Source organism: Gekko japonicus, unplaced genomic scaffold, assembly GCF_001447785.1.
Source record: "Gekko japonicus isolate JY-2015 unplaced genomic scaffold, Gekko_japonicus_V1.1 scaffold23, whole genome shotgun sequence".
NCBI lineage: Eukaryota > Metazoa > Chordata > Lepidosauria > Squamata > Gekkonidae > Gekko > Gekko japonicus.
Genome location: NW_015163094.1, coordinates 1,025,636 through 1,051,045, shown reverse-complemented (window position 1 = coordinate 1,051,045; position 25,410 = coordinate 1,025,636). Strand labels below are relative to the sequence as shown.

At 41.0% G+C, this 25,410-nt stretch overlaps 1 protein-coding gene across 1 annotated transcript in view; it reads right to left on the bottom strand.

The window, feature by feature from the left end:
- The window catches only part of PTPRE (protein tyrosine phosphatase, receptor type E), a 35,592-nt gene extending 17,052 nt beyond the window's left edge, over positions 1 to 18,540 (bottom strand). The window contains exons 1-10 of the mRNA XM_015406538.1: positions 18,495 to 18,540; positions 18,073 to 18,175; positions 17,692 to 17,765; positions 14,020 to 14,156; positions 8,557 to 8,647; positions 7,192 to 7,268; positions 7,023 to 7,059; positions 5,467 to 5,564; positions 3,835 to 3,954; positions 2,124 to 2,287 (exon numbers count right to left, since the gene is read on the bottom strand). Of these exons, the coding sequence (XP_015262024.1) occupies positions 2,124 to 2,287; positions 3,835 to 3,954; positions 5,467 to 5,564; positions 7,023 to 7,059; positions 7,192 to 7,268; positions 8,557 to 8,647; positions 14,020 to 14,156; positions 17,692 to 17,765; positions 18,073 to 18,175; positions 18,495 to 18,540 (947 nt within the window). The remainder of the gene's footprint in view (positions 1 to 2,123; positions 2,288 to 3,834; positions 3,955 to 5,466; positions 5,565 to 7,022; positions 7,060 to 7,191; positions 7,269 to 8,556; positions 8,648 to 14,019; positions 14,157 to 17,691; positions 17,766 to 18,072; positions 18,176 to 18,494) is intronic.
- Between the last annotated feature and the right edge of the window lie 6,870 nt (positions 18,541 to 25,410).

The following is a 25,410-nucleotide window of genomic DNA, read 5'->3' as shown; positions in this document are numbered from 1 at the left end:
GGGGGGGGGTTTGTAAAACTTAAGACAGGCAGATAGGGTTGCCAACTCCAGGTTGGAAACTTCCAGGATATTTTAGGGATGAAGCCTGCTGAGGGTGGGATTTGAGGAGGAGGAGGAAGAGGGGGACCTCAGACAGATACAATGCCATGCTGCCCACACTCCAGACAAGCTGTTGCCAGTCTCCAGGTGACAGCTGGAGAGATCTTAAAGCTTTGGTGCTACTTCAAAGTTCCCCAGGAGCCCAAAACAGAGTAGTGTTTTGGAAAATCTTGAACAGAACTTTAGCAAAAGCTGGCATGATGTGCAAACCACCACTGCGTGAGTACAAACTACCCACACAATCGTTCTTTACTTTTGTGTAGCACTAAGTGTTTCTTTCACAAATCTTTAGAAATTTAGTGGGGTTCAGTGGTTTGACTGCTAAACACATATAACAAAAAACATAAAGTGAGTTTTAATTGATTTATATTCACATGTGAATTATCTCAGAATGAGTGAGTTATATTAAAATCAAAAGATAAGGAACTACTAACAGCCATCAGTGAGCTTCATGGTTCAACAGCTCTCGGAATCAATTCTCCCATTACTACTGGCTACTAGTATGGTATGGCCGAGATTGGGGGGGCAAGGCGGGCGACAGAAGGCCGATGCCTCCGTCGCCCGGCCCTCTACAGAATCCACCCCCCAAACCTCCAGGTATTTCCCTCCTTAGAGCTGGCAACCCTACATTCCCCTCAGTGCCTGTTGGTAGGCAACTAAGCTTGGTCCTGTCACCTACTTTGGCCTTTGGGAGAAAACACATTGGGGCCAATCCTGATAGGGTTGCCAACTCCAGATGGGAAATTCCTGGAGATTTGAGGGATGGAGCCTGAAGAGGGTGAGGTTTGAGGAGGGGTGGGACCTCAGACAGGTACACTGCCATAGACTCCACCCTCCAAACCAGTCAGTCTCACATAGGGAACCATTGTTGCCAATCTCCAGGTGAGGGCTGGAGAGCACTCAGTATTACAACTGCTCTGCAGAAGGGAGGGCAGAAGTCAGCTGAAGTCAAAGGGGCAGATAATGGTAGGTTGGTGGCTAGCTGGGAAGGAGATGGGGTTGCCAACTACATGCTGACAAATTCCTGGGGATTTGAGGGGTGGAGCCTGGAGAGGGTGGGGTTTGCAGAGGGGTGGGACCTCAGACAGGTAGAATGCCATAGACTCCACCCTCCAAACCAGCCATTTTGTCCTGGGTAACAATTGTTGCCAATCTCCAGGTGAGGGCTACAGATTACTCACAATTACAACTGCTCTTCAGGTAGCAGAGATCAGTTCCTCTGGAGAAAACAGTGGACTCTGTCATTATACCCTGCTGAGGTCACCACAGCAAATTGACACTGTTTGCCCAAAGCCAGAGCACTGCCCCAGAGCCTCTTTCTAGATCCCGTTGTATTGCTTTCACAACGGGCTTTACTGCTAGTAGAATGATAAAACGAGAAAAGATACAACCCCCCCCCCGAGCTGTAACATCTTCATATATATATATGTATATATATGTATATATGTTTGTAGAACCTAATAATAACAGCATCTTCAACTTACTCCTTTAACTATTATCCTTAGGAAATGCTGTTCAATATACGTGGGTAACACCTTACTTTCTATTTTTGAAGGTAAGTTGTAGAATATAGGTAGGATTGCTGAACTGACTGAAGTGATTAGTATCAGGGATGATAAAATTTGTAATTATTTCAGCAAATGTTGTCTCTGTTAATTTTATGTATGTGCATTGTGATACTGATACTAAGTCCTTCAGACCTTTTTTGATTGATAGATTTTGCGATGTTGTTATATTTTGTTTTTAAAGCAATAACTAAAGTAAGGGTTTGTTTATGCCAAAGATTTTTTAAAATGGTACCACTGGACTTGAAATATACAGATTTCCTAACAGAAGTTCTGATGACTGCCAGCCCCCTTCGCTAGTCTTCAGGTTTTCAGAAAGCAGAGAGTAAAAATTGCTCAAAGGAATTTGAAGAGAGATTAGTAGTTTGAACTTGCAAAAATCCTTTTTATGAAATGGTTAAGACCACTCCCCAAACAGGCTCTCAAGGGACTGGTGAGCATATATGTACATACACATACCTGCAGTGAACCACAATTGGCCCGGCATGCATAGGATTCAATGATTTTACTTTCTTTAGGAACTTGAGCATTCCAATAGGTGTGAAAGGCACTCCGAAATCAGGCCAGCTGGTGAAATGAAGCTGAGTTACAAGCCTTGGAGCTTTGCAGCCATCAGCAACCTGCTAGAGTCCCAGAAAAGAAAAACCAGATGATCCTTCAATATTATCAACTGTGGCAGAACAGATTCCCCCTGCACACACACAGATAGAGAGACGGTTTTCTGCAAGGTGAATAAATGGCCTTTATAGAGAGATTGCTGAGAATGGAAGCAGAGAAGGCCTGGAAGGAAAAGCTACAGATTGCTTCCCTTTGATCTTTCCTCCCTTTCAAACATCACTAATACTGTTTCCCCATGTAGGACCTACTTTTCCCCCGGGAGAGCATTTCAATACAGTCTGAGGTAATGCAGTCATAATAATTCTGACGATGCTGACTGACTCATAGTGTTCTATATTGCCTGGTAGATTAAGAACATTTGCTGTTTGACTAAGAACGTTTGCTCATCTGTTTTGTCTGCATTTATTATTCTCTTTTTGATATCCCTTTTTTCACTTTTCCTTCAACATCCTATTTTGGAGACTGGGTTTAGGTCACCTTAATCTAGAACAGGGTTTCCCAGAACATTCTGAGCCTGTGAGCAACTTTTAGAATTCTGAAACATGGTGTTGGGTACAACTACCAACTGGCTGCCTCAAGATGCAGAGCCAGCTAAAAATGTCAGGCAGTGAAGTCATGCATAACTCTCACAGTAACTCTTCAGCATTTCAAGCAGAATCTCTATATAACAGGATGCTGTTTAGAAGAAGAGTTGGATTCATACCCTGCCCTTCACTCAGAGCGGCTTATAATCTCCTTTCCCTTCCCCTCCCCACAACAGACACCCTGGGAGGTAGGTGGGGCTGAGAGAGCTCTGAGAGAACTGCTCTTGAGAGAACAGCTCTAAGAGAACTGTGACTGACCCAAGGTCACCCCAGCTGGCTTCATGTGGAGGAGTGGGGAATCAAACCCATACTCCAGATTAGAGTCTGCCACTCTTAACCACGACACCAAACTGTTCCCCCATCAGGCCCCACCTACTTTCTAAAAACACTTGGCAGGCAAGAGGGAAGAAGAAGAAGAGATTGGATTTATACCCCGCCCTTCACTACCCAAGGGAGTCTCAGAGCGGCTTACAAACTCCTTTCCCTCCCCCTCCCCACAACAGACACCCTGTTAGGTAGGTGGGGCTGAGAGAGCTCTGACAGAAACTGCTCTTTTTCAAGAACTACGGCTTGCCCAAGGTCATCCAGCAGGTGCAAGTGGAGGAGTGGGGAATCAAACCCAGTTCTCCCAGATTAGAGTCCACGCACTTAACCACTACATCAAACCACTACACCAAACCAAGGTGTCAGCAAGCACCATAACACCCATGGGTGCCATGCTGGGGGACTCCCTGACCTAGAACTTATATTCCATTGGGTTCCTCCACACAAGTGGGTGAGGAATGATTCACACCTCACTTCAGAACCAAAGAACCAAAGAAAGGGATAGCCCTTTCCCATCTATCCAGACTAGGAAGAGCTGGCCAAGTTTTATCACCAAGTTTTATGCAACTGCTTAAAGACAAGGTGACCAAAATTTTGCATGAAACTCCAAATAAGAAAGGAATAGGAGACAGATTAGTACTTACTGACTGAATACAAAACTTCCGAACGGTGTAATCCACAAGGACTATACAGTCCTCCACAGAAACTCGGATGCTTCCGTAAGTCCAGCACCCTTGATCAGGCCAGTACTGGAAACATTTATCCTATGGCAACATTAAGTACAAACACACAGCAAGTCAACATTAAGTACAAACACACAAAACAATTTCAGAACTCATATCTAACATTTGTGTAACTATTTAGGGCATACAGTTTTAAAGCTTAAAACTGAAACTGACCATGTCTACTTGTTTAATGGTATCACAGTAAAATCAAAGTAGTAACCACAAACATAAATACACGAAGCTGACTTATGCTATGGGTCCATTTAGCTCTGTGCTATCTGCTTTGAATGGCAGCAGTTCCCCAAGCTCTTAAACAGAGGCAACTCTTTCCATATATGCTAACTGATATTCTTTTAGGATGGAAATACCATGACTGAACCTGGGGCTTTCTGAATGCAAAGAATGTAGACTACTCATGAGCAGTGTTCTCTCTAAGCTGAGTTAGTGTGAGCTAGCTCACAGTTTTTTAGCCTCCAGCTCACAGATTTTGTCTTAGCTCAGGAAGGATGGCTCCAGAGCAAACTAGTTTATGCAGTAGCCAAATCACCTGCTCACAACTTTAATGCCAGTAGCTCACAAATTAGAATTTTTGCTCAACGAACTCCATAGCTTAGAGGGAACATTGCTCATGAGCCACAGCCTCTCCTCTCTGAAAGTCTGTTGAGATGGGGTTTCCTCCCTTTCTGCATCTTACTATGGCTCTTCCCAAGTTTCGGGGTAGAAGATGCCTGCTAATTTCAGGCTGGAGCTACTTGTAGGGAAGAGGCAAGAGACAGATCTAAGCTGCCTAAACATTGAGGATGACTGATAATTCTGTCAACATTTCTCTTTAAATACCAGCAGAGGTCATCCTTGAGTAACAAAAAAGCCTATGCTTCTTAACCGCTGGGTTATTTTATTTTCTCTACTATATTCCTAGTTTCCAAAGATACTATGCTTGGTTTTAATTAGCTATCTAAAAAGCATGAACAGGAAAGTTACATAAACAAGCACACAACATAGTCCACATTTTCTGCTGGAAAGTTCCCCATTCATCTTGAATTTTATCAACTTTATTCTAGAAAGTTGTAACATTTACTAGAAAGACTCTAGGTTGAACAAGCATTCTAAAGATTAGGATACAGTGATCTTAGGTGGTCGAAAAATTCCAGCAAATTATGAAGATAAATAATGTTGACTAATTTAGGTTTTCCTTCCTTTTACTATTAATTGCCTTGATGACCATTCATTACCATTTAAAACTATATTTCTATATAAAGTCCCCGATGAGAAACTAGTACAGAAAAATCCAGTGAAGAAAAATATTATATACATTTATTATACATTTTGTTTATACAGATCCTGTATAATGACTAAAGGCTGACAAAATGGTTAATTTCCTCAATGAGTCACCTGAAACTGTTTCCTCAGTTAAACATTTTTGCTGCGTTACCCACACTGCAATAATTTTGTCACAGATTGACACCTAAAGAGCTAGAATAGGAAGTGGTTATATTATTAATGGCCATCTCACAACAGGCCAAGGGAAAAGAAAATTAAAAGCTAACTTACTTCCTTTCTCTCTTTCACGTTTGTCAACATGACAATAGTTGCAGACTTCTGTTCCCATATCATCCTCCAGAAATCATTTACCGTGTCTTGCTTAGGACCTAAAGATGGAATATATATCAGGAGCTAGTCAAGAAGCAAGTAATACTGTATAATACTACACAAGAAGCAAGCGATACAGTAGCAAATTCACATCTCTTTCCACAGTACTAGAGTGACAGCCTTATGAAAACAGGTGGATTTTAAAAAACCCTCTGTGCATGCAATAACAAACTCCTGTTTCATACACAGCTATATACTTTGTGAAGTTCACAGAAATAAATGTTATCACACAAATGAAGAACATTTGGGATTTCTTAACAGAGCATGTTTACCCTATTTAAAGTTTGTAATGGCTTGAGGTGCTTCAAGATGGTTATTCCTTTGGTAACTGGGACATCAACAAGAGATGCAACAGGAAAAAAACCTTTTTAAAAAGGGGTACTTTCATTGAACATTGGAATAAGATTTTCAGACTGTATTTTTCACTTACATGATGAAAAAAATTAAATAATATACTATAAGAATAACTTTTTTTTAATTCTGAAGCAGAGTACTCTGGAGATTTATTATGTCTGTCTATCCATCCACAACCACCCCGGTAACAAGTGATTTGTTGCAGCTATATTTTGGATAGGCACATGTAACCTAAGCAGGGTTGACCTTCATTAATACAGGATTGCTACAAAGAGGCAGGTAATGGCAAACCACCTCTGAATGCCTCTTGCACTGAAACACCCTCAGTGGTTGCCATAAGTTGGCTGCAACTTGACAACACCTTCCAACAACACTACCATGGGCACATGAGCTTCATATTCCACACACCCACCATACCAAAAAGATGGGGAAGAGGCTCATATCTTTATTTCACCTTCAGCTATAGCAACACCATAGGGAGACTGTTTCTTCATTAGAGTTAAAACAGGAAGAACAGAAGAAGGATAAACAAATACAGAAAAGGAAAGAAACACATTAAGATAAAACCAAAAGGCAGCATTGGCAACACCTCTTATACATTTAATTCCAGGAAGTTGCACTGGGCCATTTAAGAATCCCAGAAATACTATACTGCAATAGGTGATGGCATAGTAAGTTGTAAGTCAGAAATCACCATAAGCCAACTTGGTGTGTCCAAGTACTGATCGCACCAGCATAGGAGAAAACTAAAATATATGTTTTAAAAATACTTCTGCACATGCAAAGACAAAAATGCTTTAAAAGATACTTTTAAAACAGAAGGGCTGTGAAAACATTCAAAAGCATTTACAGTGTAGGCATGAGAGGGATTCTAACATGGTCTTCCAAGGATGACAGCGAAAAAGCAGGGTCTCAATTCCTGGAAGAGTCTGCATGGATATTCTTGTTCCTGTGTAGGGCTGTGTACAAATGCTTTGGCTGAAGTGCAGATATTGGGGAGCTGGGGCCAGCAGTTCTGGTACTGCTTCAATAGACACACAGCATTGCACCTGCTTTTGAATGTCTTCATAGCCCTCAGAGTAGTAATTGAGGCTGGAAAATACCTTGAGCTGCTACGAACTTATTCTTATCCTTGTAACCCTGGAGGGGAAAAAATAAATTTGTAGTTTCTCTTAACAGGAAACAGAGTAAAAGAGACTTAAAATCAGTCACTCAGCCAATTTTTTTGCTCACTTTTAAAAAGTCAGTAACTTTAGACAGTGATTAACTTACATCTATATATGAAGCATTAATGTAATCTGAACATGGAACTCCATCCGTCTGCGTCAAAATTACTCTGGAATGATCATCTGAGGGGGGAAAAGCCAATATGAATAATTACAATTTTTACAGAAAATACTGACACACTGTTGACATCTGTTTAAAATTTAGTACAGCAGAAGTTGTATTATTCAGCATTCCCATGGAGTGGGGGTTGCTAGTTAATCATATGTGCTGGCTACTCCAACTTATTCCTCTGGACCCAATAGAAGAATCCTCAGTGACCAAACAGCTCCCTCTTGGGATACCCTTTCCCCCAAGCCACAAAGCCATCCCACACAGTAGGCAGAAAAGCCTGGTTCCTGACAGCTTGATATAAGCTGAAGGGGAAGGAGGCACCCAGGGATAATATCAGCTGTCAGTACAAGCTATGAGAAGCCTAGCAATGGCTGGAGGCATTACCTGGCCAGCTGCAGAGGCATGAGTGGGGCACATGCAGTCCAAAGACACCAAGGTATGATGGCTGAGGGGAAGGAGCTTGTCCTCGTGGCAATGTAAACGGGTCAGATTCCTGGACAAAGTTACTCTCAACAACACTTTCCAGCAGTGATTTGTTTATTGAGACATAAAGATGTTCCAGGCCAGACAAGTACCGTGTCAGAACTGAGGTTTTGGTGGGAGAATCTGAAGTTATAGACAGCTCAAACAAGGCCCATTCTGTTCCCATCCAATCATGCCCCCAAATTGTACCACCTAGCTTTCGTGTGCTCTGCACCCCCACCTGGGAATATATGGTTAGGTTATCTAAGACAGTGAAGCAAGCATCTCCAAGGTCATCCCTGCTTATGGAGGTACATCACTGCTACAACAGAGCTGTTCACACACTCTCATCCACACCCCTCCCTCAGGAATTTCCCTTCAATGCAGGCCCTAAGTCCCCAAATCATGGCAAACAAGAGTTCAAGTTTGACAACTGAATATCCTCAATCATCAAGTGCTGGATAACAGGTTTTACTGTACTGACCTCTCAAAGCAAAACAAATCCCAAGAACACTTTGCATGGCTGTAGAGGTGATACAGGGCAAGTACCTTTCTCTCTTGTAACTAACATATATCTCAAGCCAAAGGCAAATAACACAAGCATTCATTTCCTTCACACTCTGTTTTTCATGGTCCCATAGAGCTTTCACCACGGAGAACTGCTGCAGGCTACATGGCTTTGATGTTGAGTGAAACTTTTCATAAGCATCATTTTTTGGTGATTTGACAAATGCAACAGCAGCCATTGAGTACAAATACCAGTTATTGGAGAATTCAGAATTTAGTGCTTTCAAATATATGCCAGACACTTAAAACCATATATGCCTTAAGACTTACAAGGTAATATGTTGGGATATCTGTTTTTTTCTCTGTTTTCCTCTTTATTTGCCATCTCAAGGCTTCCTTGCATGTATCCAGGTGGTAACGACTACAGAGAAAGTAAACTTTGTAAGTTCAAAACAACATCCTATAAAAAAGTATAACCAAACATGATGGTTTAATTAACTTTATACCCAATAGAATAAGGCTCATATTATCTGTACCACAATTTAGTATTTCTCATATCCATCTCACAATGCATTGAAAGTATCAGACCAGGAAAGCTCTAAATTCTAAGCCTGGAGCAAAGTTAGAGTTTGTTCTTTCACAAATTGTTTCAGTTTGTTAGTGACACACATATGACAGTACAGTGATCCTATTAAGAACTGAAGGATAAATTCTGCTCAAGCTGTGAACATAGACCTAGAAATCCTAGAAGTGAAAATCCAAAATAAGAAATTATAGATGTCAGGTCTGATGCAGGCAGGGCTTTTTTTGTAGAAAAAGCCCAGCAGGAACTCATTAGCATAACTTGCCACACCCAACAGCAGAAACATTATCTTATTAGGCCACACCTCTGACAGCACAGGTCATTAGCATATGAGGCCACACCCCTGTTACCAGAAGTGTGCTCATCCAGCCACACCCACCTTTTGCTTCTTATTCTGTTTACCTTGTTTGTTGTCAAAACCCAGGGCTTTTTGTGTAGCAGGACCTCCTTTGCATGTTAGGCCACACACCCCTAATGTAGCCAATCTAATGAGTTTCTGCTGTTGGGTGTGGCAAGTTATGCTAATGAGTTCCTGCTGGGCGTGACCAACTCAGGAGCCAGCCGGAACTCCGTTCCTGTGCGTTCCTGCCCAAAAATAGCCCTGGATGCAGGAATGACGGAGTAGCCCTGGATGCAGCAATGACGGAGTGAAGATGCAATTCCAGGGCAAAACTTAGATTACTATCATTTGAAAAACCCACACCAGTCCAACAGTTAAATCACATATACAGAATTCACTGCAAATACACAAAACTATAAATATTCTTTTGAAAGACATGCTAAAAATACAGCTTCTTCCCAGATGAGAAAATGCCTTGTAAGACCACTTAAAAGAAGAAGAGAACAAGAATCTATTTTAAACAAGTCAAGAGCCTGATAGCACCTTAAAGACTAATGAGCGTACTGTGGAATAATATTTCATGAAGCACAGGCCACTTATCTGATGAGGTGGATCTTTGGTTCACAAAAGGTTATACCAAAATATGTTTGGCAGCCTTTAAGGTGCCATAACACTCTTGTCATAACACAGGTATGCTACTGAATGGAATTTCCTTTTAAAACCACAGTACAAACAAGGCAGATGGGATTGAACATGGTTTATGGAGTGATAAAGGAAGTCATCCAGCATGTTGCTTTTTGTTGCCACAACACAAATAAGTTATTTATGTTTTGTGGTTTTGCCGCCCAGGCTTGTTTTGCCTTCATTTCGTCACAAACTTGCACCCTTTTTTCTAAATTAAAGGGAACAGTGTAGATTATTGTAACAGACTTTTTAAAGTCTGGTCCTAATTTCTCTTCAAATATTAAAAAATGCAAAAATGTTTGAGCTTTATTTTAACAACGCTACCACTTGACACAACTTTCTGCATATTCATCAGAAGGATTGCACAAAAGTGGAAAAGTGGACTTCCTGCCTGGAAAAACAACAGAAAAAATGCACTAAGGAAGTTCACAGTGCAAACCTAAACAGAGTTAAACCTATTGCACTTAATGGGATTAGAAGGATGCAACTCTGTTTAGGACTGCACTGTTGGACTTGTTCCTCTTTCAGAAATTCCCCCAGAAAAGCTGTCTGGGAAATGAAACAGTAGTTGTCCCATGAAGGATTTACATATGGACATTTTAAGGTTAGCTTCTTCAGATATATGATCAAAATTGTAGTGTGGTGGTCCACAATGTACATCTTTGGTCATCCAGAGATCAAGCCACGACTGCATACCCTACCCTTCTCCACTGTCAGCTGATTCTGATACCTTCATGACTCTTTATAACCATGGGACCACTGCAACACTGGGTGTGGGAGAAAAAGAGACCCAATAATTGCACTTCATTAGCAATACTAGAACAATTCTCCCATTCTTCAGAGAAGACCTACTACTGTTTTAGTAACAGTCTTATTCCAGAGTTGCTGTTTTAAATCATCTCCTTCAGGAGTAACATTATGCATTTTCAGCTATGTCTCACCTATAGGAAGGATTTTTTAAAAACAAAAATACCAGTTTTGTGATTAAGAAACTCTCAGTGTAGATTCTTAACTTGGTGTGTCTCTTGGTGTAGTACAAGCTACTATGATTGTAAATTCAGTTTTCAGCTGCGTGGATTTTTTTGTTTACCACTCTCTTAAAAGTTTATACCAAATACATAACTTTTTATTTTACTATCACAATGCTTATAAACCGCAGCATAATTTTGATAGCCTGCAATGGAGAAAAGCACATGGAATCATGCTTCTGAGAATAAATTCTCTTGCATTGCTAGACATCTGCATAGCAATGTGCACTGAAAAGTGAGCTACCCAATATACCCTGCATACAGATCTGCAATCCAATGCCATCTGCTGCGTTCACTTGTTTATAGTCTGCCTTTCACTCTGAGACATGAGGCAGTTTACATAGTGTAAGTCAATAGGATGAGACATCTAATACACAATGTAATAGGACTAGAATTACAGAAATCTGAAAACTAAGCTTCAAATATCCGACACGAAATGTTACACAATCCAGAAAATGGTATAAAATAAGCATAAAGCAATCCAGAAAGAGTAGGACAATACACAGAGCAAACCGATAACACATACTGAACACAGTAGTATGGTTCACAACCCTGTACACTTTATAATTAGAAACACTAGGGCAGGGTTTTAGATTTTAACATTTTGCTTTACATATTTAGGACTGGAGCAGTATATTACTGAACGTAGGACAGACCTACTCATCATCTGGAGTGCAGGGAAAGTGTACACAATTAAAATGCAAGAAATACAGTACTAAAGAAAAAGGAAAAAAGATTATTTCTGAAATTTTGAATTTCATTTGGTAGATCCACACTTTGCCAGGTCATCAGGTCAAATTTAATTAAATTTCTGGCTTTTAATTAATAGATATGCAAAGATAAACATTTAATTTATGGCACATTTTAACCATATAATCACAATACAAATTGCTGACATGCAGTAGTGCCAATTACAGAGCTCACTTCACACTATATTATAGCCCAGAAGAGCATAACCCATATTCGAGGCAGTTTAATTGCCATTTGCTTTTTTAAAAAAAATTCAGATGAACTCAAATTTTAAATGGGGCAGTTCCTCCACTACTCTCGGCACTGTGAACAATCAGAAGAACTGAACAGGAGCAGAAAGTGGACAGAACAGTTGCATAAGTGAACTTGAACACAGAGAGCAAGCCAACATGGCCTGTTGCTTTATGCAGCTCAGCTCAACGAGAAACATACCAGAGCAGACCATCTCTGCAACCCCAAAGTAGCCGGAAGCAAAGAATAAGCTCTCCTTTCTAAATGAAGTCAGGACGCTATTTGGTGCGGTGGGGGGGGGGGCCGCGGGGGGACGCCATCCCCCCGGGTGAGGTGCGGGAGGGTGGGGCCTGGAGCTCCCTGCTGGTGCCCGCTGGAGGTCGCCGCCGCCTGTGGGGAGGACACACTTCCGGTGATGTCAGGGGGTGTGGCATATGCTAATGAGTTATGCTAATGAGTCCCCTAGCTCTTTTTCTACGAAATGACCCCTGTAAGAAACCTTTAAAGCCAATAAAACAGCACTTGAGGGAATATTACTAAGGGGGAAGCAAACATGTTTGGAAGAAGATCATGAGCAGCAACATAATCTAGGTGCAACCTGAGAGGTTTTAAGTACTGTCCTTCCTCAAAACTGTTAGTAGGCTTCTTCATTAGGAGGAAGCTCAGGAGGGGTGATACCAACTCTGTCACTTCTCATTCCTATATATACAGCAGGCAAGGCACTACAAAGCTGCATAAGGATGTGCAATGTGACCACAAGCTAGATCCACCTGTTTGCAGTACATACCTACATGCTAACATGCTATCCAAGAAGCAGGGTGGAGGTTGGTATGTGCTAGACTGATGACCAGTTCTCTCTCCATACAGCTTATTAGCTACTAGTCTGAACTTCTTGCCAATGACAGTCCAGGCCTCCCTCCCCTTCCCTTAAAACTAGACATTATGCAGGGATTATTAAGAATACGACATAATTTTGGTTGTGCAGAATTTCTGTCTTGAAGTGTGGAAGTGCTGGCACGTAGAACAGAATGTCACTGTGTTCTACATGCATTGGATTCAAAACGCCTCGGGACTGACAATATGAAAACCACCAGATAATGGGCCACTGAAATTTCAGCCGCTTTCCCCCTCTCCTCAGCATTACTGCAGGAATTGAAAGTCAGGTCCTTCCATTATTAACACAGTCCAGGATGTGGAGCTGTGTTGGCTCACTGTGTGCTGGAGATACCTCACAGGAGTGTGAGTGATGATAACCTGGAGTGACAGTTAAGCAACCAGCTGATACAAAAAAGGAGGGGGGGGCTGGGACTGGCACACTTGGGTCCCCAAGGTGATGCTGCTTGGAACCAAAAGCAAATTCCTAGAAATAACCAGGTATAGCATAACTATGAGAGCACGTGCATCTTATGGGACAAAGTAATGAAGAAACATAGTAAGCATTAGGAACTTATGACAAGGAGGTCAGGCTGGGCCCTCATTGTGAACAGAGCTTGATGACACCCTATCTATGGTCTAAGAAAGATAACCAAAGGACAGCCTTTGAGGTCAGGCTGAGCCCTTATTGTGAACAGAGCTTGATGACACCCTATCTATGGTCCAAGAAAGATAACCAAAGGACAGCCTTTGAGGTCAGGCTGAGCCCTCATTGTGAACAGAGCTTGATGACACCCTATCTATGGTCCAAGAAAGATAACCAAAGGTTGTTAAAAAGAACTGGTTTTGCCTCATCAAAATCCACACCATGTGCTAAAACAAATGCCAAATGACGTATACACATCCTTTGTAAAAACTCGTACCTACCAGCTCTTCCCAGTATATAGAGGTTATTAAGGTGAAAACTATATGACACTTTTTTTTACAAATTATGTTCCCCCTCCCAACAGTATTCACTGCATGCTCAATCCTGCAGTAGCTCAAACAATATCCTCCAGACTGTCTCAGCTTGGAAAAAGGAATGGGGGAGGGGGCAAGGCTCTTCCTCTCCCAGTGCTGTGATCTGAATTGGACCCTGTAGCAATTGGGGAATTAAGTTCCTCACAGCTTCTGTGTGGCTCCAGGGAAAGCACACTGAGTTGGAGGAACCTCAACCCAACTTCCTAAAATGTACTGTGTACTTTCACCCTTAGCTGTATTTGCTCTTTCATTTTCACTGGAAAAACAAAAATATCCAGACTTACATTAAATTCCTCCCGAAATAACTTCCCATCATCAGCTGCTCTTATCCTTATTTCCTCTTCCAGGTGCTCCACTGGAATTGGAAAATACTTCTTTGGGCCAGAGGGAGATCTCCCAAGAAGCATCACTCTTTGCTGCTCTGTCAAATAGGACAGTAAAAATATTATATGCATTTTTCAAAATGTTATTCAAATTGTTTATGGCATTGTTAATTTAGAACACAGATTTTTGCTCTGGATGCTCAAAAACATTGTCGGTCAATTGAATAAGGTCAGTGCAAGCAAAAATAGTAAAAGTAACATCTTTCAACACAGGCTACAGAAGTGGAAGAACTGGAAGAGCAGCCATAGATTCTGGGTTGTGACCCAACATGGCCAAATGGGCCTAACATACTAGAAACCAATGAACACTGGCATTAACACTTCCAGTAATGAGACTATATGCTTAGCAGCATATTTTCAGCAGCATAAATACTCATAGCAATTTATATTACTTTATTACTTAGTTTGACTTTCATCCACATCTTGACTTTTAATTAAGGAGATATTAAGAGGACCTCCGAGACACAATGAATAGGTCAGGCATTGTTTTAACAAATACATTTAGGAAAGACATGAAAATGGTAGATCTCCCGAACAAATACCCATGTTTTTAAGACCCAATTCTCACTGAGATGATAAACCTGCATTTTTGGACTGCACTGCTTTTAATGGCAAATAGGGCTCATGTAACTGAATGCGCCTCTAAGTAGTGCACTAGGGTCCTTTCCGCACTTGGATCTCATCCCTGGTTTTATCAGAGTTCAACTCGTGACACAGTACCTTGCATTTATACCTGGTTATAACAGCATCTGTTTATCCTGGGACAAGTGTGGCATGAAACCGGGGTGACCTCAATGTAATGTGGAAACAAAAAATACCCCAAGATAATTACAGGGCTGAACTCGCGTGTAGTGTAGAATGTAAGTTCAGGGACAGGGTTGAACCAGGATTTAAGGACTAGTGCAGAAGGACCTAGATGTCAGGGAGAAAGTTAGATCATTAAGAAAGCTGTAAGAGGAGAACAAGGTCTGAATAAGGACAGTGAGGAAAGGCCAAGAAGCAATGGAGTAAACTTGCAGAAAGGCAGACACATCAGATTTCAAGGGAGAAAAATCCCAGTTATAACAAGAGCCAAGGGGTAAAACTGTCATTATTGTATCTTTTCCCCAGCTTAGATGTTTTAGAGACAACACATGATGTATCTACTGAATTTCATTTACATCTACAGAAAAGTGACATTGGCAGGACTAGGCTAGCTTTGATGTTGTTTCTTCCCTCTAATATGAAATGGCTATACCGGATCTTAAAATAGATTAAAGAGTGAGGCATTCCTTATGAAGTTCCTATTACCTCTGTAATAGAAACACTGTATATATGGATAACATTAATCATAATCATCCCAAAAAGGACAGAGGGTTCTGAAATTAAAACACGAATTCATCAAAATGGGTCACAGGACTACCTTAAGAAGAGTAGTGGGCACAACTTGCCCTCTCTGAGAGGGGTCATAAACTTGGTTTGTGCAACATCTTTCTTTAACTTGAAATAAAATATTGAAATAAACAAAATTATACATTAATGACCACTGATAACAAGACAATGAAACTTGTTCCCATTGCTCTTTGGAGAGATGACCTAGCTGGTGCCACAGGGTCAGAGCAGATATAATGCTGTTTCCCTGGGAACTATGGTAAGCCAATATGAAGCCAGCTTTGGGAACATTCAGTCCCTTCCTGGAGCAAATCCCCTTTGCCTACTTGAGGGACCGCCTTTCCCCACATGTGCCCCAGATAGCACTGAGGTCAGGGATACAGAATCGCCTGACTCTCCCCAGCCCGAGAGATGGCAGTTGGCTGCTACTAGAGCCAGGGCCGTTTCAGTGGCGGCTCCACACTGGTGGAATGAGCTCCCAGATAACATCAGGGCCCTGCGGAACCTTTACTGTTCCACAGGGCCTGTAAAATGGAGCGCTTCCACCAGGCCCTCAAGTAGGAGCCGCCACTGATGAATGGGCCACTGAAACACGCTATGGCCCGTATGAAACACCTGTGGATACTGCCTCCCTCTATGGGACTGTATATTGAAGCAGCCATCGTCTGCATTGCTCTTGTTAGAATTTTATGATGTTAGGTAGTTGTTTATGTATATTTTATTGTATTTTATTGTATTTACTGTTTTATTGCTTTTAATGTTTGTTCGCCGCCCTGAGCCGGTTCTCTGGCAAGGCGGGATACTAATAGAAAATAATAAATAAATAAATAAATTACTCCATAAAAGTTTTTTGATGTATTGGGTTACAGGTAAACAATTATTAGCTTTAATTATAGTGAATTTTGGTTCAATGACTGTCAAGGAACTACTTAACTACTGACCAGGGGTAAGTGGTGGCGGTGGGTGTGCTCTAAGGACTGCACGAAGAAAGCTCATATTCCCAAGGCTGGCTCTTGTCTTACTGTGTCAAGCATTTGTATCAGTTCATTTTCACTACTTCCAGGTAAAGGAGACTGACTGAACCTATCATCAATATATAATGCTGGACCAGCATGAGAAAGCGGCTGCAGAATTCAGATTCCAGCCTGTGTCTTTAAAACGTCAATCAAGTCAAACGCCTAAGTCACATGATGGGGTAGAAGGCCCATGATGCAGCAACCTTGTTACAGTTTAGTGCCTGGCTGGGATTACTCCTGAGAATACTATACAACCTAACCTACCTCATAGGGTTGCTGCGAGGATAAAATGGAGGAGAGGAGAATGATGTAAGCAACTTTGGGTCCCATTGGGGAGAAAGGCATGGTACAAATGAATTAAACGAATAAACAAACAACTAAACGAACACATGAATAAATAAATAAGCAAGCAAGCAACTTTTAGTTCCATGGAGGTATTGCAATTCGCATACATAAAATAAACGACTAAATAGCTACTTATAAATATTTTTTTAAAGTTCAGCTAATAACTTTAAAATCACAGTTGACAGAGCTCCTTTTCACAACTACCTAAGGGGAAACCCTTTCCCACAATGCACAACCTCATTTCTTCTATTACATCTTATGAACACTGTCTATTGCTTCATTCATTTTTTAACCGATTCCACTGAAATGAAATCGAACTTCCGGCACAGCCAGCACTAGGCTGACTATTAAACACTTCAGAGCAGTTCCACAAATGTAGTGTCAAGCATCACTATTTTTAATTAGTGCCGTGTTATATTCCTACTTTGCTTAACAAGGCTTTTTCACACATTACACAGAAAAACTCAGATTAACCACCACATAATAAACTGCAGTAACCAGTTCCAGCAGCCCAGTAACAGTACTTGCTGGAGACATGAGTTTCATGTCCCTGTTAGTACTGTTACACAGTTACTGTGTATGCCTAAAAGTTCTTAGTTATAAACTTAAAAACACACGTGAAACGACCGAGTCTAACATTTAGGCTTTGCTTAAAGCGAAAATCAAATATACAGTTTCTCCTGGAAAATCCTAAACCAATAACTACTTATAAAGATCTAAGCAACAAATCGTCACAAAATATCAAAAGCTGTTTTAAGATAGAAACACACATTCCTTAAATACATTTTTAAAAGCAGAGTTTGAAAACATTCAGTATGAAGCAAATGGAGCTCATAATTACCTTGTTCTTCTAAGATTCCATTTGGCATTTTTTTATCACTGGAGTTCACAACCACTTTTCTGTGTTTCCTGAACCTTAACAAACATGAGATATATTTAGAACAAAAAGAAGATCTCATATGAATAAACCAGTTAATATATATTACTGCAGATTATGTTTCACAAACCATGAAAGTCTGGAGAAACTCTTTTTAAACATCTTCTGATCGTAAAATACTTGCTTAGTGCAGAGGAAAACTGTGCAACATCCTCTTGCTGCTCTAACTAAACTATGATTCTACAGCTACCACAACAGCCTGTAATACATGCTTTCATTTCCTTATTAGATCACATGAAAACAAGACTCAACTAGTTCTAGGCTGAGTGCTTGATTAATGCCTACCTGAAGAAATAGCCAGCTAAAAGAATTAAAATTATAAACACCAGAATCAGGATCAGCATTGAAGTTAATAGATGCTGTGATGGATCAGTATCTTCTGGAGGACCTATGAATTACAGACAAACATTTTAAACACTTGTAATATAACAATATATAATGAATTTCTTAATGAAAATTCAACACTGGCTGCTAATACATACAAAAGGCAAAAGTATATAAAATTAGTCTTATGAAACTTTAAACATCCCCTTATAATAAGAGTTTTCTGGTACCACCAAATCTTAAGAAGATCTTAGTATGATCAAGATGATTATTTTAATGAAACAAGTTAGAAGATGAAAATTTTGACAGCTCCCCCCCACTTTAAAAGCATAATACACAGCTATTAACTGTGCCCCTCATGTACCACTGTTACATAGGCTTACCAAGTGCCTGCTTCCAGCAAGCTATTCCCTGCTGCCATTCTCGCATTCCTGCCACCACTTTTCTTTGCAGTGGGAGAAAAGGGTGTATGTGTATCTGACCAGGAAGGGATGTAACTTTCGGAATATGATTTAGGAAGCCACCAATGCCTACAGTTTTTATCATGGGGGGCGGTCTCAGGGTTGGAGGAGGCATCACTTCCGGGTCAAATGGTACCATCAAATGGCCCTGGAGGGTACTGGGGACCATAATGGTGGCTAGGCAATATTAAAGGATTATCTGACTGCTGAGTGTCTATGTCCCCCATTTAAAATCATTAACACAACTCAGATGATGTTTTCTGATGATTCAGTCTTAAATAACTTTTTATTTTTCTCCAAACGAATGATGGTGAAGGTCATAAACACAAAATTAAAATTAAGAGGGTCATCTATGAACACAGAAGACAAATGACTGTTGACATTAGCCGTTTAAAAATATTGTGAGTAATAATGTTGGGGGGAAAATACCAACTTGGTACGTAGGAGAGAGGAGAGAGAAAGGATGGACCATGAGATATAGGAGATAAAGGAGTATACAGACATAACATACCCAGATATTTTAAACATGGTTTTCACAACAACACTCAGAAGGATTTCAGGTAAGTACAAAAGGAAACATATCTATGGGTCTTCCAGAATAGAATCATGCAAAATATTAAACAGTATCATGAGACCTGGGCTTTGGGCCTGAAACTCACAAGCTCAGGGGCCCAAAGCAGGCTACAACCTAGCATTCAAAGTATACATTACCACCAAAAAGGGAGCCCAAAAGACCATTCAGTCTATTACTCAACTGAATATGTTTAGTTAAAGAACCCACTTTTTCAACACTGACTTCTCAAAAAGAGCATTGTGTCTGTATAACTCTCCTATTTAAATAAAAAAGGAAATACATCTACATTTCAAAGAATTCTCAGCAAGGTATTAACAACCAACACTTATGATGCAATACCAGGGTGCTATGCAGAGACAGGCAATGGCAAACCCCCTCTGAATGTCTCTTGCCTTGAAAACTCCAGGGGATTGCCATAAATCAGCCACAACTTGACAGCAAAACAATAACAGCAACAATAACGACATCAACCTGTATTGGTTGAAGGCTGCAGGAAAAGAGGAAGGCCCAACATGAGATGGATTGACTCAGTAAAGGATGCCACAGCCCTCAGTTTGCAAGACCTCAGCTAGACTGCTCATGATAGGATGTTTTGCAGGTCATTAATTCATAGGGTCACCATAAATTGGAGGTGACTTGATGGCACTTCACACACACACACACACACACACACACACACACACACACACACACAGATCTTGTTAACAGATAGATAAAATGGCCCCCTGCTCCACCATGAACCCATAATAATTCTAAATTTGAACTGCATGGAACTCTAAACAGTGCTAAAATAATTCATCTTATTTTAATCCCCACCATTCATACAAAAAGCTTAAAACAGCATACATTATTTCCCCTTTCTCCATGTTCTCCTCACCACTATTGTGTGGTAGGTTCAACTGAGAGAGGATGACTAGCCCATGATTACCCAGTAAGTGTCATGGCCATCTTCAAAACCATGTCTTCCCAGTTCTAGTCCAACACTGTAACCCAGTGGTTCTTAACCATCCATCAAATACACGGTGGCGCAGGCAGTTAAACGCCTGCACTATAACATCACCCGAGCAGCCACTATGGCTGTTCGAGTACCACCGCGGTCGAGGTGAGCTCTCGACCTTCGTCCCAGCTCCCGCCTACCCAGCGGTCTCGAAAGCAACCTAATTGCAAGTAGGTAAATGGGTACCCACCATTAGAAGGGTGGGGGGCACCCTGTGTGGTCGGCTGAAGATGGCGGAGATAGCGGAGACGACGGCAGTGGCGGCAATGATGGTGGCGGTGGCGATCCTGGCGTGGACGGCATTGGTGGTGCGGCGAGCAAGGCGGCGGCGAGCAAGGCAAGGTGCGCGTTTGAGCGATCCCTGGAGGCGGAGAAGGAGTACATCGAGGGCTGCCATGAAGAGAGAAGAAAGGGGCGTGCGCAGATGCCGAGTTCCGGCTCAGCGGAGCCGGAAAGGACGTGGCCGGGCCGGAAAGTAGGCGGAGCTGCACGCCTAAGGAGGAGATCGCCACCACTGAACGCCGGAGACGCCAGAGAACGCCAGAGAAAGAACAACCCGCTGGACCAAGAGACCCGACCATGCCGAGCCAATCGGTGAAACAGCAATAGCCACCACAGAGGGGGTGCCGGTAGGTTGTCCCACCCCCCTTCATACATTGTGGCCCTAGCTAGGAACACAGGTGATTAGCACCAGAAACCCTGTAAGCCGCTCTGAGACCCTAGCCATGGGACAAGAGTGGGATATCAAGTCTAATGTAAAAAACATTGTCATAGAATGTCCTGAGCCACAGCTAGAAAAACACAAAACATAGAAACAGCACCGCAGACAAGGTAACTTTATTTATATAAGTACATTTATGATATCTGAATGAGACACAGATCTCAGGGGTCACAGAAATATAGGAGCTGGCATTTTATCCTAAAGGCCAGATGAACAATATAACAATTCTCCTCCTTTGGCCATCACAAGGGACTGTCTAAAATCCCAAATGCCTTCCATTTGACTCCCAAATTCTTGATGCCCTGAAAGTAGTATAGATCACCCCCTAGGGAGCCAAATACCCCCCTAAAATCACTACATATTATACTGGCTTTTATTTAGCTATCTACTAATGTTAGGATTTGTGGAAGTGGGATCTAAGGGTGGGAAGAGAAGAATGGATTATGGGGTGACTTGAATTGGGTGAAGTAGCACCTAGGGTTAGAAGATAAGAAATTTGTAAAGACAGGTTTACGTCAAACAACTAATAGGTTGGACTACAGCCCCTTTTCATCTTTTGGTGTATACGTGATGAACAGACAGGCAGTTGTCTGGAGAGGTAGCACATACAATTTTCAAAATACATGAACAATAGTTTTAAATGCATGACCTGGGTTTCTGAATTAATTGATGGCCATACATAATTTACAGTTAATATGCACATTTAATTGCAAGATATGTTTTTGTGTGACATCAGTGAATGAATATACTAGACAGCTAACACCCGGCTACACTGAAAAATACAGCATTGGCCTGTACCAATAGGGCACAGGAAACCACACAGAAGAATATAAAATAGCAAGATAAATATTGTCCAAAATTATACTAGTTTTTTTTATTACTGTTGTTCAATTAAAGGGCACCCACGTATAAAAAGACTGGGAAACCCTATTGTTGATACATATCCTGTCTCACAAGGGCTTTAAGGATGACACTGCTCCATCCACTTCCTGATTTCAAGATAAAACAGTCTTGGCAAATAGAGTTCCCTACACCCACGCCCCTTACAAAGCTCTTTTTTCCCCTTTTCTGTCAAGATACTCATGAATGGAATAGCTACAAAACAAACAACTTTTAGGTGGTCTGAAACAGACAAAAATGTAGTTTTTGCCTGAAGCTAAGATCTAAACAAACTGTGTCCAGGGACACACAGAGTTGTTCTCTAATGGCAGAACTGAAAGTAGACAGTGCGTAGGTGAAAGAGAAAGAGAAAATAGATGTCTGAGGTCAGGCCATGTAATACTGAGATTATGTATACATATCAGTTTTTATTCTAGGCTCAGGGGTTACACTGAAATCCAGCTATCACAAGGAACACCCATATAAGGGTATGCATGTATGAGAGTCTCCATACATCTAGGAGCTGAACATGGGTTCAGCATCATTTCAGAGGTGAATGAGAGAGGCAGAGGGACCGATGCTTAAGAGAATAACTTAATTGCCCTAACAAAGAATACAAAAAAAGGTAAAATGATAGCTTTCCTGCTCAGCAGAATGAGATGGCAATTCTAGGCAGTTCAATGATAAGACACTGTAACAAATTACTTGTGATAATCCAATAAAAATATTTACTTTTGCAAGATCCAAGTGTCCCGTTTGACCCCAAAGAATGTGTTCCTTCCACCTGGCTAGTCCAAAGAAACAAACCTGCCCAGGGGTCAGAGAAATATAGAAGGTGCCTTAAAAGGGAGAAAGAAGGAATGAGAGGGAGGCTGGAGGATACCTAATGCTGAAGGATATGTGAGAAAGAGATTTAAGAAGAGAAGAGAAGAGAAATAAGAGGTCCCCTACAAGGAGAAGAATGGCAAAGTAGCTAAGGGAAGCAAGAAGGCAGTGGAGCCATCTGGCTGAAAACTGGGGAGGGGGAGATTAGCTAAGTAGTAAGGAGAGAAGGAGTGATGTAGCCGGAAGGTTGAAAAGACAGAAGTGAGAATGGGAGAAATTAGTCTTTAGGCAGCGCTTCTGTAGTTTGTAAGTTGGGTTATTGTTCTGCCAACACTGATTGTGAATCAGGGCCTAGGTGTTAAGAAGCTTTGGACAATCACAGCCAAAAGGTCCTGATTGCAGGATGCCAGAGCTGATGAAACAGAAATAAAATTGAATAGTATCTTCCACATTTTTACAACTGATATCCAGATTATAGAGATGAATTCCATTGAAGAAAATGGTAGCTTTGGAGTTCAACTCTATGGCATTATACCCAACCGTTCTCAGTCGCCAGGAAGTTCCCAAACATACGGCAACCCAACTTGCGGCAATCACAAAGTACAAACCATTCACCCACAGACAATGTAGGGCTCTCTATACACTCAGGATACTCTCCTGGAATGTAGCAAATAGGACTTTGTAAAGCACCAAATATGAGAAGATTGCTCCATAAAACCAGATCCCCAGGCCCCACCTGAAAGTTGGCAAACCTAGGCAGAAGGGTCATTGGGTTGTATCCAGCCAGTTTATTTCCTCAGTCTCACCAATTATCCTTCTTCCTACAGCCCCCTACACAGATTTTGTCCATGCCGGTTTCCTAATTCACAGGCATAGCCTTTTTTGTGGTCAATGAGAATCCTCTTTTTTCTTTTTCACTAGCAGAAAGGTTGGCTGGATCCAACCCATTCATTTTACTGTTAGATACAATAATTTATGAATTTAGTTACACCTATACTTTTATTTATATACAAATAGCAGCTATGTATTCATATATATGATAGTATTTGGGATTTCCCAAACACATGGTGCTACATCGACAGATAGTTGTTCTCCAAGCTCCCACAAATTATAATGGCAACTTTGCAGTAGACACAAATGCAGCCTCTAACAAGGTTCTGCAATTTTCATTTAAAAAATCTACTTTATTACTTTATTTTTATACAGCTATGTGTTTTATCACCACAGCTCAGAAAACAAAAGTACATATATCTTCACCCCTATAATGTAGTCACGTAACTGAGCTGAGCCTTATGCATAATTACGGTACGTAGCTACAACCAGAGTACAGAAGACTGAGGCACTTCAAATGCCACCTAAGTGATGTTACATAAAATATTATAATCAAAGGACTCCACAGTTAATTGTAAAACACAAACACAAAGAACAAACTAGGCTTCACAGACTGATTTGCTAAGTCATTTTCAACAAGGATATTTTAACCACTCAAACAGGCCCAAAATACAAGACGGTGACTTGATAAACTTGTGACATTCAGTGGAATACAGTGGTTTTAGAATTCTAGGAAAGCTGTTGCAATGTTAATGCAGTCCCCATCAGTAAACAAGGCTGAGAGGGTTTGATTTAAGCGTAGTCACAATTTGGAACAGGAGATTCTGCCAATGTTTGCAAATTGTTTTGCTTTTCAAAATGCCAGAACTGTCCCTACTAATTATTAGATGACATCCTGCTCCAAATTTAAGTACATTGAAAAAAGTGAAACAAGTGGGAAAACAGGAACCTCCAAATTGCAATTTAGTATAGATTTTTTAAAAATGACTTCTCCAATAAATCTACAGAAAGCAGCATCATTAGCTCAGCTATTTTTAGAATTCAGTACTTGCATACTCCACACTGGATGCGCAAGCACTAAATTCTTCAGAGCACTGGATGTGACTTTTTAAAGCACTGGATGTGAATTAGGGCCTATAATGAAAAGAAGGGAGTATCCTAGCCTTTGAATTACCAGACTAGCTCTTTTGCTTTCCTAAACACACCTTTTAAAACCCCATTCTTTTTAGGCGACCAGCACACTTTTATACAAAGAGCAAAGTAAACCGAAATATTAACAAGAAATAACGTTTGACAGCACAACCTTCACGTAGGGATGCAGAATGTTTTTTTTTTGTAAAGCTTTATTGACTCCCCTAAAAAGGGGAGGTATTTCGCTAAGAATTAGAAATAAGGAAGGGTATAAAGAGGGACAAAGAAAAGAATGAGTGGTATTAGTAATCTGTTAATCTGTTAAACTTTTTATAGTCAAATCAGAGAATCCACAGGGTTTTTTTTCCTTTCCTTTTTCTTCATCATCAAAGATTCTTCTTTTCATCTAATAGTGTTAACCAAAATAATTAGTATGTTAATATTGTCCTTCTGGTATCCATTTGTACTTCCAAAGTAAAGTCCAATGGGAAAAAAAACAATTTTTAAGCTTTAGTGTCTTTCCCACTTTTCCCTCTCAGGTTATATTTTGGACCCGTCGCTCCTCCTTCTTCTTCGTCTTTCACCTCTCCTTCCGAGCTGCTGTCTTCTACGCTTAACGTCGACATCCATTTGGCTAGTTCTGCACCTTCTTCTTTAAAGTAAAGGTAAAGGTTCCCTTGCTCGAAAGCCAGTCGAATCCGACTCTAGGGTTGCGGTGCTCATCTCCGTTTCAAAGCCGAAGAGCCAGCGCTGTCCGAAGACGTTTCCGTGGTCATGTGGCCGGCATGACTAAACACCAAGGCGCACGGAACGCTGTTACCTTCCCACCGAAGTGGTCCCTATTTATCTACTTGCAATTCTTTACTGACATGCTTTTTCA